The sequence below is a fragment of the Danio rerio genome, chromosome 6 (assembly GCF_052040795.2).
Source record: "Danio rerio strain M-AB ecotype USA chromosome 6, GRCz13ab, whole genome shotgun sequence".
Classification (NCBI taxonomy): Eukaryota; Metazoa; Chordata; class Actinopteri; order Cypriniformes; family Danionidae; genus Danio; species Danio rerio.
The window spans coordinates 4,506,062-4,526,313 of record NC_141026.1 but is presented as its reverse complement, the minus strand read 5'-3'; the positions used below and the strand labels follow the sequence as shown (position 1 = coordinate 4,526,313).

Sequence of the window (20,252 nt, the reverse complement as noted above, 5' to 3'; positions counted from 1 at the left end):
GACTGAGTGGATTCAACTTCTAGCATTTGCTACGTTCTTAGCATTGCAACCTGAGAGAAACCATAAAAGCAGAGAATCTTGCTATTCTTTACTACTTAAACATAATTCACACCAGATTCAGTAATGGATAGAAACCTTGTTTGTGCTACTTGCGTTCTGATGTAAATTTTGGCTTCCTCGACTGGTCCAAAGGGAAATCCCGGCGAAGCTGATTGGTCAGCGTAGCAACTTCAGTGACGTGATGGAATTCCCTTGTCGGTGAAGAGGGGTTTCCTTAGTCGGTTGCTAGGGATACGGATGTTGGACAAAGCGGCGTTCGAAGTCCTTCCTGGGTTCCTGTAGTTATGATGAGTTTCAGAGTTTGGATGTGTTGACCCGATGGCTTGTTGTTGAAGCGGTTGCACAAGCAGATCGGGGGTCGAGCCGGCAGCAAGTGAAGGTCGCGGTCTGCTCCGTGATGTAACGAGGCTTCCGGCGAGGCAATGTAACGGCCACAGCACGAGAAGAGCGACGTCTGGGCAGCGACGGCGGTGACGACTGGCAAAGATGACCGGCAAAAGACGACAATGAAATTCCTTTGTTCAAAGTTTTATAGGCTTTGGTAGAGGCTGGGTCTACACAATACTTGTCCAATCAGAGAAGGTGCGGGGTGGAGTCACACCCCAATTCTGCCCTCTAGAAGGCCGGGTTGACAAATTGTGTCGGTGCTGCTTTGATAGCATAGTTGTTAAAATAAAGTCTCATAACATGGACACCTTTCATAATATGGTTTCTTCATATAAACCAATGCATTTGAAACTTTCCTAGCTTTCAATCAATACCAAACATGAAGTATGTCATAAACATTCTGTAGATTTCATTTGTCACTGAGGGCTATTACTCAAGAACTATCTATAACAGTTTTGTTAAACACATGGAACATGTACACACAAAAACCTACAGAAACATAAAGCAAACATACATTACTCAAATAAACACAGTTTTACTGTATGTCCATTAAACTTTGGAAGCATTTCTGATCGCTTCTGTGTCTGCCTGAGAATGTGTATTCCTTGCAGACGCCAAAGGGCACGCGAACCAAAAGGTACTTCTCAAAAACCGGTTTGGTGGGTTTTTGATTGTAGAGCCTCTTATTGTTTTAAGGTGTAAAGTTAATTAACACGCAACTGTGATGTTGACTGGATAGTCGTCCTGTGGATTGCCTTTTGCTGGGATCCTGTGGATTGCTTTGAAAATGAAATCAAAGCTCAGACATTTAGGCACCAACCAATCTTTTAAGGATAACATGGTCTGTGGCTTGTTCGGTTCTGGAACGATCCGTTGACTCCCCACACAGTGTTATTTTCATTCTCTCGTATCCAGACCTTTACGTGTCCGCGGCTGTAGCACCCTATCATCTGAACTGAGTGATTGACAGCTGATATTAACCAATCCATTTGCGTTCTGTTCTAGCGCAGTGGGCCAATAAGAAGAGCTTGAAGGCGGGGCGGGCTTTGTTTACTGCAAATTAAGATGTCAACTGTTTTAAATCATTCCTGAACGCTGCGTTTGGCGTTTTTAGGTGCAAAGATGCTTATTGCGTGAATGCCTCCTAATTCTGCGCACGTGGTAAACATTTTGCTGTGAAAACTGGTCGCACAACCTCAATTTTATGCACTCCCAAATGTATTTTGACATCGCATAGATAACATTTTGGACACATATGTGACCAAAACGGTTGCAATTTCGATTCCTGTCTCATATCCACAACTATATATGTACCAAAAGTGTTCCTAAACGCCAGACCCGCTGTTTGGTTATAGGAGGATTGCATTAACGTTACTAGCCGTTTTGCAAGCTAGTGCAGCGTTTGCCTGACTGGAGTATGTGTGCTTTAGGTGGGCGGTTAAGGCAGCATATTGCCTGTCACGTCATTCGGTATGCCTTGTTGAGTGTTGTTGTACTGAATACATTATATTTTGTATGCTTATTCTCTTTTATCTTTTTAAATGTTTGTCTGAATTGTTCGATTTGTAATGCGTACCGAACCGAAAGTTTCGTATCAAACGGTTCAATACAAATACATATCGTTACACCCTTACTAAGTATATAAATGGCACACTTTTATTATTGATTTATATAAATGTGAATGTGCAGCATTGTCAACATCTCATAAACAACCATTTACTGCATTTTAAATTGTCAATGCTGATTATATTAATTTTTGTCATGTGTGACTGAAAATGCAACATCATGTCAACATCCCATAAATAAACATGTGCATGAAACAATGTCCTTATCTGTTTGTTGTGCTCGGCAGGCGTTTATCCGCCGCTGTCTGGCCTACAGGAAGGAGGATCGCTTTGATGTGCACCAGCTGGGAAGTGACTCGTATCTTCTTCCCCACATGAGACGATCTAATTCGTCGGGGAACCTACAGGCCACGCCTGCCAGCCCCTCCCCTTCAGGAATCATCTCCTACTGATCTTATTGGCTGATCGATTATGATTGACAGTTCTGATGGCAAATTCCCTCCCTTCACCGCCTTGGGCGGACAAAAGGGGGAGGAGCTACATGATGTAGGACACGCCCACACTGGCCACAGTGACTGCCATTGATATTGGCGCAGGAATGGCCGATGGCATTTCCTGTGTGGATCCAGATGTCAGTCAGAGCTAGAACCATTGGAAAGTGGATATTTGTTTTCTTTTTTTTTTTTACCAGAGGCATTCTGTTGGAGTAGATTTGGGAGGTTTGCGCTAATGTTTTAGCTTCTTGTTGAAGTCCTCCCTGAGCTACACCTCTATCGAGGTGTTTTGTTTTGTGTAAGTGTGAAATTTAGAGGCAATTAATTGTAGTGTGATTGGAAATAGACGAGCGAGTGATTAATTGTGACACACAAGTGTCTGTAAGAGTGTGTATGTGCGTCAGTGAATGGATGATTTACGCCACAGCGTTATATGTTGGCTGTTTATAACATACATGTGTGTTGGACACATATAGCAAGATGTGTGTGTGTGTGTGTGCGCGCATTACAAAAATGCTGTCGATTTTACTTCAGAGTAACATGAACAGTGTCGGTTAATGTTTGCTAAATAAAACGCGTGAATCTTGCTCAAAATGTCCAGGTCACACTTCACACCCCAAATCCAAATTCAGTTTACTATTTGTTTATATAAATGATGTGTGAAATTAAACTTTACAATAGTCGTCATGAAAATTGTGATTCTTATAGGCACGTTGTGAGACTATTTCAAGAGTCGTTCTGCTATAATTTAAACTTATTCAATATTATTTGTATATAAGAATTAGTTTTACGTGGTCAGCATGAATTAAAGGCAATATTACACACATACAACAGTCTTGTATGTATACAGTGTCATTTATTTCAGTTAAACTTAGTCAGAGTGATACAGCAGGATTCTCTCTAATAGATTTTGGGGTGGAGAATGACCTGGACATGTTGTTGACCAGTGTGTGAGATTCATCTTGCATGTAGGATCAGACGTAAAGAAAAAAATCATCTCCAATAACTGAGTGTGTACCAATGAATCCAGCCCTTTTCTCCACTTTTGTTGTGGACGCAGCATCACCTCGCTGCTACCTGATGTTGCTTATAGTTGATTTTGCGCCGATTAAGATTGGATTACCCAGGAAACGGCATGAGAAGTGTGGCTGTGAATGCGCCGTGTGTGTGAATGTGAGCAGACGGAAGGTGGGCCGGATCCCACCCTTGATCATTGAACCCCTTTATGCCCAGACCCAGTGCTGTCATGTTGCTTTAGCAGGTCCCTGGCTGATCCCGGAGCCCGAGTCAGGTCAGCATCAGGACCGGACCGCCATCAGACTGTCAACGCTTCCAGAGTCTGTGTTCAGGAGACGAATCGCAGCTTTTTTTTTTTGTGGTCTCCTCTCTCGAAATACTCTCTCAACCCCCCCAGAAGCAGTCTTCAGCTCCACATATGGTGATCTGTCTCTAAAGTGCTGCTGCGATTGTAGAGAATGTAGCCAAAAGAGAAATAAACATTTTGAAAATATTCAGTCGTGTGCGCGTGGTGACTAATGCATTTGACATTTTCTTATTAGTGATGTTATTAGTGTTGACTTCATTTGCTTTTAGGGCCCCTGCTGGATAGAAATTTACAGCCAAAAAATATTAAGTAGAAATAATACTAATTAATTAGCAGTATTAGCATTCACAGTTACGTTAGGTGGAAATAATACTAATTAATTAGCAGTATTAGCGTTCACAGTGACGTTAGGTGGAAATACAAATAATTGATTAGCATTATTAGCGTTCACAGTGACGTTAGGTAAAAAAATACTCATAAATTAGCAGTATTAGCGTTCACAGTGACGTTAGGTGGAAATAATACTCATGAATTAGCAGTATTAGCATTCACAGTAACATTAGGTGGAAATAATACTCATAAATTAGCAGTATTAGCGTTCACAGTGACGTTAGGTGGAAATAATACTCATAAATTAGCAGTATTAGCGTTCACAGTTACGTTAGGTGGAAATAATACTAATTAATTAGCATTATTAGCGTTCATAGTAACATTAGGTGGAAAAATACTCATAAATTAGCAGTATTAGCGTTCACAGTGACGTTAGGTGGAAATAATACTAATTAATTTGCAGTATTAGCGTTCACAGTTATGTTAGGTAAAAATAATACTAATTAATTAGCAGTATTAGCATTCACAGTGACTAGGTGGAAATAATACTCATGAATTAGCAGTATTAGCATTCACAGTAACATTAGGTGGAAATAATACTCATGAATTAGCAGTATTAGCGTTCACATTGACGTTGTGGAAAAATACTCATGAATTAGCAGTATAGTGCTTACAGTGATGTAAGGTGAAAATAATTCTCATGAATTAGCAGTATTAGCGTTCACAGTTACGTTAAGTGGAAATAATACTCATGAATTAGCAGTATTAGCGTTCACAGTAACGTTAGGTGGAAATAATACTCATGAATTAGCAGTATTGGCGTTAACATTAGGTGGAAATAATTGTAATTAATTAGCAGTATTAGTTACATCCCTGCTGAAAAATCCAGCTTAAACCAGCCTAGGCTGGTTGGCTGGTTTAAGCTGGTCGACCAGGCTGGTTTTAGAAGGGTTTTGGCCATTTCCAGGCTGGTTTCCAGCCATTTCCAGCCTGGTCTTAGCTGGTCAGGCTGGGAGATGACCAGCTATATCCAGCTTAAACCAGGCTGGTCAAGCTGGATTTGGCTGGTCATTTTCCAGCCTGACCAGCTAAGACCAGGCTGGAAATGGCTGGAAACCAGCCTGGAAATGGCCAAAACCCCTCTAAAACCAGCCTGGTCGACCAGCTTAAACCAGCCAACCAGCCTAGGCTGGTTAAAGCTGGATTTTTCAGCAGGGATTGGATGGAAATAATACTAATTAAATAGCAGCATTAGCGTTCACATTAACATAAAGTAGAAAATATTCAATAATACTCAGGACTTGAGTTTGTTTCTGATACATTTAAAGTATAATATTGTCATTTCATTTTCTTTTCAGCTTAGTCCTTTTGCTAATCTGAGGTCATTACAGCGGAATGAACCACCATCTTTTCCAGCATATGTTTTAAACAGCGGATGCCCTTCCAGCTGCAACTCAGTACTGGGAAACACCCAAACACACTCATTCACAAACATATGCTACAGACAATTCTGCTTACTCAATTCCTCTATAGCGGATGTGTTTGAACTGTGGGGGAAAAACAGAGCAGCAGTAGGAAACCCACACGAACGTGAGAAGAACGTGCAAACTCATAAAAATGCCAACTGAACCAGCGACCTTCTTGCTGTGAGGCGACCGCACTACCTACTGCAGCACCTGCCCTGGAATTGATGATGTCTGAAAATTAAACACTTTCAAGAAGCGTGGGAACCCTAGTGGTTGCCGCTGTTGCCTTACACCAAGAATGCCACTAGTTTAAGTCCTTACCAGGCCAGTCGATATTTCTATGCGGAGTTTGCATGTTCTCCCCATGCGTTTCTCTCAGGTTCTTTGATGTCCACCCAGTCCAAAGATAAATTTGAATAAGGCCAAACTAAATTGGCACCATAGATGAGCTACTAATCAGTAGTATATCTCTCCATAGCAATCCCTAATGTCAGCGGAGTTCGAGACCTACCTGAGCTGAAACTCCCCTCTCGCCCTGCAAACAGGAGGGAGCCCCGAGCTTGAGGATCTTATGAGCTCAGGCCTTTCCCAGGACAGCATGCCAAACACACTTTACAATCAATCATATGCTAAGTGTGAATTGAATTACAGACTGAACACAAAGAGACGGTGTTAGTGTAAAACTGGGTAGTTTATTGCTTGTGTATGTTTGAACCGGAGAATCCTTCACAATCTTCAAACTGCACAAGCGCACATTCAGCTCTGCAGCACATTTCTATCCGTGTTTGCATTCATCCTGACAACAGAGCGATCTTACAGCGAGCGTGTGAGCAAGAGAGAAACAGAGGCCCAGAGCCCAGTCTGACCACTGAGGAAATCAAAGCATTCGAAACAACCGTGGAGCAAATAAAGGACAGAGAGAAGAAGAAAAAAAAGTCAGACGTTACATTGTAAAATCACATAGCAATTGGTAATTACAAGGAATGCTAGACTAATGTTGATTACAGGATATACAGAAAGAAAAAGCAGGAGACGGCACTGTTTCTGAGGAGAGCGTAAGCCAGATATACACCAGTCATCTTTATTTCTTTAAATGCATTCTTAATATTAGATGTCTGTACATACAGTGCTCAATTCTCTCAGGCGTCTCTCATCAGAACTGTGGCGGTCTCTGTTTGTGTGTGTGTTTTGCACACTGGAATCTTCTTGTACTGAATAAATACATCAGGGACGTACGGAGGGGTCAGGCTCTAGGCGTTACGAGGACTCTGCTGGAGATGTTGTCTCGGTGGAAACGGGCATCTCTGAGAGCGTGTCTTTGACGGGCGTGGCATCCATTATGAGCGCTGGCGTTTGCTCGGTCGCTTTGGAGACGGGCGGTACGAGGTCAGACGGTGCCAGGGGAGAGGGCAGCGTGACGCCTGGCATGCTGGGTAGTGTGGAGGATAGAACTGAGGGCATGGGCAGAGGAGAGATGCCAGGCAGGTTTAGAGGAGGGAGAGACGGGAAACCTGCAGAGAGAGACAGAGAGAAGAATGAACACGAAGTACACATGAAATCAGAATAAGCATATTGATTTCGTTACCTCACATTGCTAGTTTATGTAAATCTGTGCATGTTAAGGAAAAAAAAAATTGTTTGCCTTTTTAATTAAAACTGAAATCTGAAAACGCACTTCCTGTTGGTTCTCAATTAAATTGTTACGATTAGTACTAGGAAACTAATTACTAACACTAGGAAAAATTGGCATTTTGAATTTGCCACAATTGTGACTGTAGTAGTTTTGGCACTAACCAAAAAAAATACAATCATAGAAGTCAAAATGATTAGTTTTTATTGTGTCTATAAGAATATAAAGTAGTACATTTCCTACCATAAATATATAAACACTAAGGGGAAGGAAAGGAAGGCGTTCTGAGGCGGATCGCTGGCGCTTCGCTATTTTGAGAAACTATAATAGATTTTTCATTAGACCAAAACAAACCCGGTCTAAACTCTGCCGCAGAGTTGTGCTTCACTTACGCACTGCTTAATACGCAAGATGTAGAGCAATAAGCAAATATCTTTACATATGAAAACAATAAAATATTAAGGATATAATAAGAATATATATAGGATATAAAGGATTCAAATATTACAAAACATATTATTTTCTAGTCTACATAAATATGAAAAATCACTGCTTTTATGCCTTCTTAATCTCGGGAGGCTTTTTCAGTTCATTCATGAAAATTTGCTTTTGTATAATGTTATCATTATTAGCAGTATTATTTATTATTTGCATATTTATATTTGTTTTTATTAAAAACAAGCTTAGATTTGCCAACCTGCAGGTTTTAGACGTATGGGGCACAGCATGTGTTTTAGGATATAACTCAGGTTTTCTCAACACACTTTGTTATTATTGTTCATTTATTTGTTTGCTGGAAATTAGAACTGAATCTAGAAACAGTTTTGAAACGAATATTTGCGCTTAAACTAAATTAATTATTTATAGGCTAATTGATGTCTGTGCGTAAAGGTTTCCCTATCCACGAGAGTGAAAGTAGATCCATTATCTCTCATTCTCACGCAGTAGATGCTCTGTTTAACAGTTTTCTGTAAAAAAAAAAAAAACTGTTAACTGTTTGCTAGTGAAATGCTCAGTTTTTCCACTTACACTTACTTTACGTCATGTAAATAGCAAATGCACTAATGGCGCGACGCAAGGCTCTTAAAGGGAATGGGAGATGAGACTCTAATTGGTTTATTCTCAAAACACACCTATAACTCATTAAGAAAATAAACTCAACCCTTTTAGACCATGCGCCACGGTGCAAAGCAGGTTTTCCCGTCCTTAAATTTTCAAAAGTGCATTCTGACACGCCCTGAAAGCGTTTGCGCCCTGCGTTTTGCGCATGGACTGTAAAAATGGAGCCCTAAATTCTTGTTTAGTGATGTGCATTGCTATAAACTTAATTCAAACGACTTTAAAAGGTGATTTTCTCAATGTTTACATTTTCTGAACACTCAGATTCCTGATTTCCAAATAGTTGTACTTCAGCCAAATGCTATCCTATTCTAACAAAACGCTTATTTCTTCAACTTTCATGTGATTTATAAATCTCAATTTCCTAATAATTGACACTTACAATTGATTGTGTTGTCCAATTCTGTACATTTTGACCCTAAAATCTGCAGCACTTAAATCAGGCAATAACTCCTTTAAATAAATCACACTAAGGTATATAACAAATTACTACATAACCATCTCCAAATTTAAAGCTGCTCTAACAATGAAGACATTTGCTGCAGCATGTAAGAAATATAAGCCATGTAATGACCTTAAACACGTTTAAACTTTAAGGACCCGGGAGAAACCTGCTTAATGTAGTCTTTGCGTTTTTACCTGCTGTAGTAGGAGGTAACCCACTGATTCCTGCTAACGATACAGCACTAAGATCTGGTAAAGGGAGATTGAGGTTTGGGAGGTTCGGGAGGTTAGGCAGGTTTGGCAGAGGAGGGAGGCCAGCTGGTAAGGACATCAGACCTAAAAATTAGAAAATTAAAATCATGAACCTAAAAATAAGATGATTCAAGTATTGTCAATAGCTGATTTCCTTCATGCTTTCAGTAATCAGTAAAACAGAGTCAGGAGCATGTCCTCTTACCTGGTCCGTTGGTGGATGGGTTGATGAGGGGAAGGTTACCCAGCCCTGGGGTCACATGAGTGGGCAGCAGAGGGACTGTTGGAACGCCTGACAAAAATCAATGATTTAATGTAGTGTGTAATATAGTCGTTAGCAGATATAAAAGGTCTAAAAAGTTGTAAAGAATCACTGTTTTACAGGAAAAAAAAATAATAATAATTTTGAACTGCCTAAAATGAGACTTATGATACAAACTCATGCAGGTTTTGAATAGATCAGCATAATGCCAGACTACAACAGTATTCATTAGCTGCCTGTAAACAACAACCAATCATAGCAGAGTAGGCTCTCAGAGGGGGAGGGGTTTAGAGAGCATCAGATTCTTGGAGAAGGGTATTCACTTTATTATTTACATACGAGTGGGCACAGCCATTTGAATCTTTTTGGCTCAAGACTTCCAGTGTCATTCACTTCAGGGGTGCACCGACACATTTACTGAGGGGTATGCGGGTTCAAGTTTTGCGCTCCCTCACCCCCCACCACCAATCCAATTATATTTTTTTAACAGGCAAGTGATAGTACCAAAATATTTCCATCAATATATGAAAGATTTTTTTCCTCATTAACATGCTTCCAACAAATACATTTCAAATACATAGTTCTGAACTAGTAAAAAGAAATGGTATGAAGTAGTAAAAGCATGTTAAGCCACAAAGAATTACATCTCATCCCAACCCAAATTTCTTCCTAATTTCATTTTTCTCACTAAATGATTATAGCACCTTGACATGCCTTGCTTTGTACATTTGTGAAAACAAAATGATAGATATGGGAGTCCTAAAGGGCATAAGAACATGAAAATGCAATCACTTCTCACATGTGAGGTGTAAGGTCTGTCTTTGAATTACACCCCTCACAAAGTGAAATAAAAAAAGAGGGTAAAATGTTTAAAATGTAAAAAATAAACGTATACAAACTGCCCGAAATGTTCTATTTTAATAAAATGGTGTGGGCAAACTTTTTTTGTAACTAAAATTAAAATAGTTTTAAACAAAAAAAGTTAGCAAAAGGCCTGATGTATCAATATGATACATAATAAAATTATAGAAACATGTATAGCGTATAAAATGGATCTTGATAGAAGGATTAATAAACATTTCAGTTCCAAAAAAAATGTGAATATTCTGTGTCAGTTTTAACAAGGTTAAGAATTATTATAATCAAGTATATACAATTTATATAGAGGAATTTTTAATCCCAATATTTTATCTGAAATTTCTGTTTATGTGAAATAGGTCTGTACTTCCATAAACTTTTGTTTTTTTAACTTTCATAAACTTTTTTTAAATAAATTTTGTGTGATCCCTCTTATTTTGGCAAAATAATAAATTAATTAATAATAAAGAAAGACAAATTTTCAGATTAATCTTATAACTGTTGACCTCGACTGTACTGTATGTATGATTTGACAGTTTATTTTGATAAAAATTTAAAAAATCTAAAGTCATTTCTTCCACAGGCAACTGAACTGGAAGTTCTAAAACAATCGCAAAAACGAGAGCGCTTCCGCATTTAAGAATAAGGGCAATAACCAGAGGTCTGAGCCAGCTCCACCTGGGTGGGACTTGAGCTCCAAGTAGACAAACAAACCTCCTGGAGTTTTTATTTATTTAATGTCTCGTTATTTAAAGTTATTATTTAATTAAAGTCCAACCTATTGGGTTTTATGAATGTCTACACCTACCCCAACCTCACAGTAACCCGTTGTTTTATTAACCTATACACATATCTCAAACCTAAGCCCAATCTCACAGTAACCCGTTGTGTTTTATTAATGTCTACTACACCTACACCAACCCTAAACCCAGCCTACTTGCGACATAATCCCTCCCACATGAGGGTCTCCAGGCTGCAGGGAAACCTACTTGGATTGTTGAACACACCACTTTGTTTTTCCAAAACAAAATTAGGAAGCCTTAAAATAACACAATACAGGCTTTTCATAATATCAATATATTATGATTTATAGTGACACGTAGAAAAACATTTAAAGTGTAGAATAAAGGTGTATCACCTGTGTGGAGCTCGCTGGGAATTGTGGGCGGGGCAGAGCTGAGTGACAGGCCAGACAGACTGTCCTCGAGGCCTGTGGGAAGAGACTGTGACACAGGGGGCGGAGTTACTGCGGAGAGCTGAACCTAAACAGAGCATCACACAAGTCAAACATCTGAATAAATTATTATCAAACACATCATCTGAAGAGCACAAGTACAAACATTAACCTCAGTGAAGCCGTCCTTTAGCGGGCTAACAGGCTCACTGGGGGTGTGTCCGGGGAAACTGATTTTCTTGCCCTCTTCAAAGGGTCGGGTTGGGATTCTGTGAAGGTAGCCGTATCCAATCCCACAGCCAAGACTGAATCGGGAAAATAATCATGTTAGATTTGACAGAGTAAAGGATCACAGAAAGGTAGTTTGCACGCAATCACACACACCTGCCCTCTCCGCCCCAGGCACTGTTGGGTGTAATGACCACTTCTCTGCAGTTGTCTGTGTCAGTGTTGTAGACGTAGAGCTTCAGGCCTTTGCCCTCATGTGTTTCTATCAATGAGAACAAGTCCTCTGACTGGAGAAAGAGCAAAATGCATACACAATTAAATATTTATTAAAAAAAAATCATTCTGTACATGCATTTTTACATTTTAAGTACTTAAACACTTGCTTTATAGTTAATAATTTGGCTGATTTGTCACTAAAACATTGTAATTTTAGACCAATGTCACGTCAAATGTCTTAAACGCTTACTTTAGTATTTATTTCCCACATATACTTTATTTTAACTTAGTTTAATAATTGTATGCACTCATGTCATTTTATAACCTTTATTCAAATTTTTTAAATGTTTTTTTTTTTAATCTCACTTTTAAGTCTTTAAAAATTTGTTGGCGGGTTGCAAAAATGTGACCATGGTTTACATAACCAGTCTTGAGGGGGTGTTCACACTTCACCGTTCTCAGGGGCTAGCTGGGCCCTACAACAAGTGCGAGCGATGAGGAGGGATGAGGATTAGGGTGTCATGACAAAAGTAAAAAGTGGAGGTGGGGGTTGTGCCCTTTAATAGTATCTCTGGGGGCCCTAAAAAGTGCAAAAGTCCCTTAAGGCTGATTTATATGTCTGCATCAAGTGCACGCCTATGGTCCGCGCGTAGGCTGTGCCGGTTGCTAGCCCTTACCATGTTTACAAGTGTCGAATCCCGTGTAGGAGCTCCAGTTGGAAACTTTTGTTTTGTTTTTACCTTTATAATTAAAGTTGTTGCATGTCCGCCGGTTTTTACCTCAGAATGAGCAAGTTTTAGCTACATGTACATTAAGGTAGCGTTCAGACAAAACAAAACACCCTTGAGAAAACTCGACACAGACGTACATAACATAACCTGCCCGCTAGCGTTTCGGAAGTGTTATTGCAGAGCAACACAGACAGCTACATGCATGGCTACGTGCAAGGCGGGCACCGTGGGTTACGCCAATCACTCAACGCATTTGCCAGAATTGACAGAATCAATTCAATTCAATTCAGCTTTATTTGTATAGCGCTTTTACAATGTAGATTGTGTCAAAGCAGCTTCACATAAATGGTCATAGTAACTGGAACAGTGTAGTTCAGGTTTTAGTGTTTAAGTTCAGTTCAGTTCAGTTTAGCTCAGTTCAGTGTGATTTAATCATTACTGAGAGTTCAAACACTGAAGAGCAAATTCATCGATGCGTAGCTCTTCCAATCCTGAACCATGCGAGGCAGTGGCGACAGCGGAGAGGGAAAAAAAACTTCACCTGATGGGAGTGAAGTAAAAAAACCTTGAGAGAACCAGACTCAGTTGGGCACAACCATTTTAATTTCTCCGCTGGCCAAAAGTCTTGTGCAGAGCTTCATTCGCCGTGGTTGAGGCTGGAAGATGGCCTCAGCGAAGACTCGTGACTCAGATGGCCAGTCCTCCCCTGTGTTGGGGGCTATCAAGCTCTTAGGTTGCACAGGTTTATTTTTTTTACCAATAGCCAAAAACTGGATGAAAATTATAGATTTTTTAAGCAAAGTAAGTAAAGACCATGTTCCATAAATATATTTAGTAATTTTCCTATTGTAAATGTATCAAAACTAGTATTAAGCAATGTGCATTGCTAAGCGCTTCATTTAGACAATTTAAAAGATGATTTTCTCAGTATTTTTCTTTTTTGGGAACTCCTGGATTACAGATTTTTGAATAGTTGAATCTCAGCCCAATATTGTCCATATTTCAATGGAAAGCCTAATTATATTCAGCTTTCAAGTGACTAATAGATCTGTCTACAAAAATTGACACTTATGGTTACAAGGTCCCAAATGTCTTGAACACTTATTTAAGTATTCATTCACATCAAAATATGATTATTTATTTATATTTTGAATTGATGGCAACTGAACTGATATGGTACCTCATTCATGACTGTGTCTGCTCCGATGATGTAGTCTGTGTGTGGTCTCAAACCTGCTAATGCTGCAGGAGAATTTGGCTCCACCTCCTGCAAAACAAGAAAAATATGCATAAAGAAAGCGAGTTGAATGCTCGCATTTCTCATTCTACAGCTCGACCGACCGGTCTGTCTCACAAGAACACACCCCAATTTGAGCTTTGTGCAGGATAATGACTAATTAACCAAAAGTTGTTCATCAAAATGAGATCAAAGCATTCTATTTTCACTGCATATTTTGAACGGGTGGAGACGCTTTCAATGTAAATAGCTCATGCCACCAGCTTTCTCTGTTTACATTGACTACTCTTTCATTTCCTCACCAAAACATGCCAGACGTTCTCATTGGCTCCCTCAAAGCTGCAGAAGCGAATGCTGACCCCCAGAAGACCCTGACCGCCCCACATGTTGCTCGGGGTGACAGTGGCTTCCCGCAGCTCCAGGGTTTTGCTGCTGTACACCTGCATCTTCACAGGCTTCTCAACGCTAGCCTTCAGTATGTCTTTCAGCGTGTCATTGTCCTTGTTCTTAGAAAAAAAATATAAATAATCCATGTAAAAACAACAGTAATTAGCATATGAATGAGGACTGGGTGATATGATGCTATTTTAAAATATGTGTGGACCTGGCATCTAGACCATATTATTTATTGTGAAAAAATAGACCATTGAAAATAGTTTTTTCTGGATTTACTATGGATACAAGTATTATATGATAATAATATTTGTTTAAATGTCTAATAAGTAGAGATGCACGATATATCGGGGGCCATATCGTTATCGGCTGATAAATGCTTTTATTAATGTTATCGGTCCGATATCAACATTAGGCCGATATTTTTAAGCCGATACATTATGTAATTGTACAGAACTGTCTTCCTTGCACATGCGTGGGCTGAAATTGTTCAGACTTGTCCAGTGTATACATTATAGTCAATACTATTGACTATAATGGAGCTTACCTCACATTTTTTATTCATTTATAGTCCGTCCTTTCTTTCTTTGTGTGGTATTGCTGTGTTAATATCTCAGTAAGGAGTAACCATGTTCCTTATCATTGTAGATATGTTTGGTAGTGTGCGATTGTGTTTTTTGGTTTAAATCACCTCAGGTAAAATATTACATGTGTAAACATGGCACGAGTGCGTTGCTGCTATAAAACAACTCATTGCGTTGCTTGTAATATTATACCGACATATTAGACTAATTTATGCCGCATTTTCTAAAGTAATACTATCTGTATTTAGCTTTTCGCTTGTATGGTGGCTCTGACCCGTCAAAACACCTCTCAAAACACTTTTTCTGACATAACATATTTGTACATATGTACATTACTGTGACACGTTTAATTCAAGAACATTTGAGCTGGTTTAAATAAGCTTTTTTTTATTTTCATTTTATTTGACTTGTTAATTACAGGGTTTGTACAGGTGCTGGAAATCCTGAAAAAATGCTTGATTTTTAAAATTGTGTTTTCAAGCTTAGAAAAGTGCTTAGATTTTGGACAAAGTGCTTGAACCTGCTTGAATTTAAAATTGCATTCAGGGCTCGAAATTGCGACTGTTTTAGTTGCATATGCTCCCCAAATTTTATCTATGCGAGCTCAAAATATATTTGTGAGAATTTGTGCAAGTGCATAAAATCATTGCTGTGCAACCAGTTTTCATTGCAAAATGTGTACCTTTATGCACAGATTTTGTTGTTTTTTAAAATAGCACAATGGATTTAAATGTTAAATAAAAGAAACTACAGCATACATACATGCAATTTACAGTGGTGTTAGGTGTTGGAAAAGCATAAACATCCACCTTAAAAGTGCTAGAAAAGTGCTGGAATTTGAAGTTGGAAAAGATGCAATTAATGTAATTAAATCCATTTAACCTATTACTTTTATGCAAGTCACGTTGCATGTTAATTTGCCATGCGAAAAAAAGGAAATAATTTATTTTTGGCATGCTGATTTATGTGAAATTATGAATATAGGTCTATATAATCACCCTGCAATTTTACAATTAGTCTTTTTTTGCTTTCAGTAGGCTATTTTAAGATAAGTTCAAACTTTTATGAAGTTTTTAAAATAAAGTCACTTGTTCACGGTGTAAAAATTTTACATTTTGAAATATTTATATTTTTTGGTTATGATATATCGGTTATCAGCCTCCAAATCTCAAGAGTTATCAGTTATCAATATTGGCCAAAAAAATCCATTTCAGTGCATCCCTGCTAATAAGACTTGTTCCATTAGGGCTGGGCGATGTCAACCAACTTGGCATTGTATGATATCTAATGTAAAACATTGCGGTGGACAATGGCATCGTTGTCGTAGGCAGCAGTGAATTAATTATTTATAAATAATTAATTAGTTAATAACTAATTAATTATTTGTAGCCTAAAAATGACATTTTAGATTTGGAAGAAATGTCATTGGTAGTTTGCAAATAGGGTTGTAACAATATACCGGTATGACGGTTTACCACGATTTGAACGTGCACGATTATTACCATGAACAATTGCATATCAACGGTTTTAACCCTTAAAGACCGAGACAGCCGCCCGGGGCTAAAAATAAGTATTGCTCTTAAATGTTTAATAACTTTTGATCCGCTGATCCGATTCATACAATTCAAAGATTGGCATAAAGAAGAGAATCTCAGCTTTCCAGTGCTGTATCACATAACATTCGCGGACTTTCAGAGGCTCCGGAATCAGTGCGGTTACGTCATCAACATTTGACAACGCTGATTTGACAAAGAAACACTCGTCACTGTGTCTCCGGACAAATCAGACATGATACAATGATGCATTGTCCCTCCTCCATGCCCAGATTGGTTCAAACTCGCTATATCACAACCAATAAGTATAGGTTTCGCTTTTGTTTGTGGACCAAGCTTTTTGAACAACACGGAATGACAGATAGGCATACATTTATGCGCGGCTAAATAAAACGCAAAAAAAAAAAGTTTTTCATGAAATAATTCTCATACTAAGTACTTTTGCATGCACAGCAGCACAGAAACATGACAAAACAGTGACACAGCAAAGACGAACTGCTGCTCTTGCTGTTTTCAAAAGACGCAAATGAAGATGCAGCTGTTTGTCTGCATTGCAGACAACCATATCCAAATCCATATTCATAGACAACCATATCCATGCTGGCACATAAAACCTAAGGATGTTCCATATTGAATCTAGTTTCGTTATGTAACTATTTATAGTATAGTAAATATTTATATCTATTTTTTACTGAGGATTTGCACCATGTTTATTTGGACTTTATTTGGACTTTGACACATTATTTATTATTTTCTTATTTTTATTTGTTCATTGTAAGTGGTGTTGTTTATAGTAACTAAAAATATATTATTTGGAAAAAGTCAAATTTGCTTCACTGTTCTATTATTTTGTAACATTTGTAACATACCGTACACCGCGAAACCGTCAAACCGTGGTATTGTTTTAGACGATTATCATACCGTGAAAAATTCATACCGTTACAACCCTATTTGCAAAAAACAAAAAGCTCACACACAACTGTAATTAGTGAATGCAAACACACATTTATATCACTAACCTAAATGCTGTTCAAAATCAAGAATTGCCAGTTCACTGAATAATGGATGATCATGCACTATGTGAATCAAACCTACCAGTCGGGTGTTGTTGATAGACACAATGAAGTCAAAAAAGGGTTCAAGACCTGCCCTGTGTCCAGGAGAATTCTCCTGCACCTGAACAATAGAGATAAAGCCACAGATAAAGCACGGCATACAGTAGAACCATCAAATAAGCCAGTCAATACAACTAATAAAATAAACACTTACAAATAGGATCATGCAATATTATAGTTTGTAACATAAAAATGTCAAAGTAAACTAAGCTTTAATATCAGACACTTGACTTAAATATTATCATTAAACTACTGCCTCATGCATCCATGTACACAATAACAATAATTACATGCTTTTCATCCACAAATTTAGCTGTTTCCTCCATGTTTCAGGTGGGTCATGCGTAGAATGCTTTCAATTGGTTTAATCAGAGCCATGACAGTTGAAAGCTGAACATGTAAACACTCCAGCACAATACTGACATGTAAAATTAGAGCTTTTTCAACCTCACACCCAACAACTGCAAGAAAAAAACATCGTAATACAGTAAGATATATAGGTTAAAGGCGTGCATTTTAAAAAGGGCCAGCCCACGAATGTCAAATGCTGAAGCACGTCCACCCACTGGAAGTGTAAACATCTTTACATTGCAAGCAAAGATTTTGATTTAGCTACATTAGCCGCTGTTAGCAGGCCGCGATGACATCCCCGGGCTTGATTTGAAATCCACGCGTAAGCGACTCGCGATCTTCGGCATGCGTGAAAGAGAGAGAGGCAAAGAGCGGAAGCATCTCTAAAGCACACTCACCCTGAGAACGTGATAACCCTCAGAACCGCCTCCGGGAATTTCCACGCTCTGTGATCCCCCCATGATCCCCGCTCTGTGTCACCGGTTATAATATTGTATTTTTTTATTTTCTTCTCCAGCAGCCGGTTTTCTGGACAGACACGTCGGAGTATCCCAGGGATGCGCGCGACGGCGGACAGTGACGTGGCAGTGCCGGAAGAACGGCGCGTGCGCGTGCTCGTGCTTATGTGGCGCACAGGTGAGACTGCGACTGATGCTCTTTTCATAGTAAAAAGCAGTAAAGCCGTTTTAGAGCTCATTAGTAGGTATAATACAGGTGTGTGCATGCGAAATGCAACCAAAGCGTTTAAAACAAACGTCATTTCGGAATGAATGGATTTTGGAATGAATCATTCGCTTGAGTCGGATCTTTTTGATGAATCTTTTGATTCATTTCACAAACGATTAGCTCCTTTCAGAAATAACCCACTCGTTTTTAGTTGTGTTCTATTAAAAAAAAAAACTAACACTTGACCATATGTCACCATGATAAAAACTAATTATTAATAAAAATGTTTGTATTTATTTTTTTGGCATGCACCTGACTGACACGCATTGCATGAAAGGGAAAGACCTCTGCTAAACATGCAAAAGTTCGCTTTATTATTTGTGTGAATTCAGCAGTTAGAATGAATGATCGTTTTGTAGCAGTAAAGGAATGAGAGAAGTAGCACAAATCTTTTCATTTTTCGGCTATGTGTTTGACTTTTTAAAATATTTTTCCGCATTTCGACATAAATATATTTTGTTGTAAAATACTGCAGCCAACCATGAGGGGGCAGTCCTAATATAACGTCATCATGGGATATCTGTCTTTTTTCATCAAATGTGCGACACATGTAGATCTGCTGCCTCCCCGTGGCAGATTAGCGATAATACACCGAGACGCAAAAGGAAAGGCCAATAACAGGAAAACATACTTCATTTGGAATCTTGGTCTCCGTGATGTGGCTCTTTCTTTTTTTCTTTCTTTCTTTCTTTCTTTCTTTCTTTCTTTCTTTCTTTCTTTCTTTCTTTCTTTCTTTCTTTCTTTCTTTCTTTCCATTCATTCATTCATTCATCCATTCATTCATCCATTGTTTCATATTTCTTTCTTTTTAATTTTTCATTTATTCAATAATATATTTATCATTCTTTCATTCATACTTTTAATTCATTCATTCATTCATTACTCTCTTATTTTATATTTCTTTCTTTCTTTTTACATTTTTCTTAAATATTTTATTCATTAATTGTTGATTTGTTCATCATTCTTTAATTCATACTTTTTAATTAATTAATTCATCTTTATTTTTTCATCCATCCATCCATTTATATTTCTTTCTCTAATTTTTCATTAATTCATTAATAATTAATTTATTATTCTTTCATTAATCCATTTTCATCAATTAATTAATTCATTCATTCATTTATTCATCTTTGTTTTTTCATTCATTCAATCATTTTTTAAAATTCATAAATTCTTTCATATTTTATTTTTCATTCATTTATCTTTCTTTTGTTCTTTCTTTATTCATCTTTTTTCTCTTTCTTAATTTTTTCAGTCATACATTTATTCTTTATTCATTCATCCATTTATCATTTCCCCCTTTATTTTTTAAATGAATTTTCATTCATTCATTCATTCATTCATTCATTCATTCATTCATTCATTCTTTTATTCATTTATCATTCCTTCTTTCTTTTTTCATCAATTCACCTTTCTTTTTTTTCTTTCTTTAAATGAATTTTTCATTCATTCATTCATTCATTCATTCATTCATTCATTCATTCATTCATTCATTCATTCATTCATTCATTCATTCATTCTGTTATTCAGTCATCATTACATCCTTCTTTTTTCATCAATTCACCTTTTTTTTCTTTCTTTAAATTAATTTTTCATTCATTCATTCATTCATTCATTCATTCATTCTGTTATTCAGTCATCATTACATCCTTCTTTTTTCATCAATTCACCTTTCTTTCTTTCTTTCTTTCTTTCTTTCTTTCTTTCTTTCTTTCTTTCTTTCTTTCTTTCTTTTTCTTTGATTTATTTATAT

At 37.8% G+C, this 20,252-nt stretch overlaps 2 protein-coding genes and 1 long non-coding RNA gene across 5 annotated transcripts in view; 2 read left to right on the top strand and 1 right to left on the bottom strand.

The window, feature by feature from the left end:
* tlk1b (tousled-like kinase 1b) overlaps positions 1-4,014 on the top strand; it is a 44,951-nt gene extending 40,937 nt beyond the window's left edge. Inside the window, exon 21 of one of the 3 annotated variants that reach the window (XR_015492496.1) lies at positions 1,337-4,014. Coding sequence is in view for 2 of the 3 variants with exons in the window: in XM_087255044.1 (XP_087111170.1) it covers positions 2,300-2,464 (165 nt within the window). In the remaining variant the exon portion in view is untranslated. 3 annotated transcript variants of the gene reach the window in all.
* A 136-nt stretch (positions 4,015-4,150) lies between these two features.
* Positions 4,151-6,546, top strand: LOC141386163 (uncharacterized). Its single transcript, XR_015493111.1, has 5 exons — positions 4,151-4,241; positions 4,293-4,495; positions 4,547-4,722; positions 4,873-5,024; positions 5,416-6,546. It is a non-coding gene; the product is annotated as an uncharacterized LOC141386163 (long non-coding RNA).
* gorasp2 (golgi reassembly stacking protein 2) lies at positions 6,306-18,355 on the bottom strand. The gene is given in 10 exon segments (NM_200703.2): positions 6,306-7,137; positions 9,015-9,155; positions 9,277-9,363; positions 11,330-11,453; positions 11,538-11,670; positions 11,750-11,880; positions 13,721-13,807; positions 14,080-14,283; positions 17,403-17,483; positions 18,172-18,355. Coding segments are annotated over 10 exon segments (1,305 nt in total). The 5' UTR covers positions 18,235-18,355; the 3' UTR covers positions 6,306-6,883.
* Between the last annotated feature and the right edge of the window lie 1,897 nt (positions 18,356-20,252).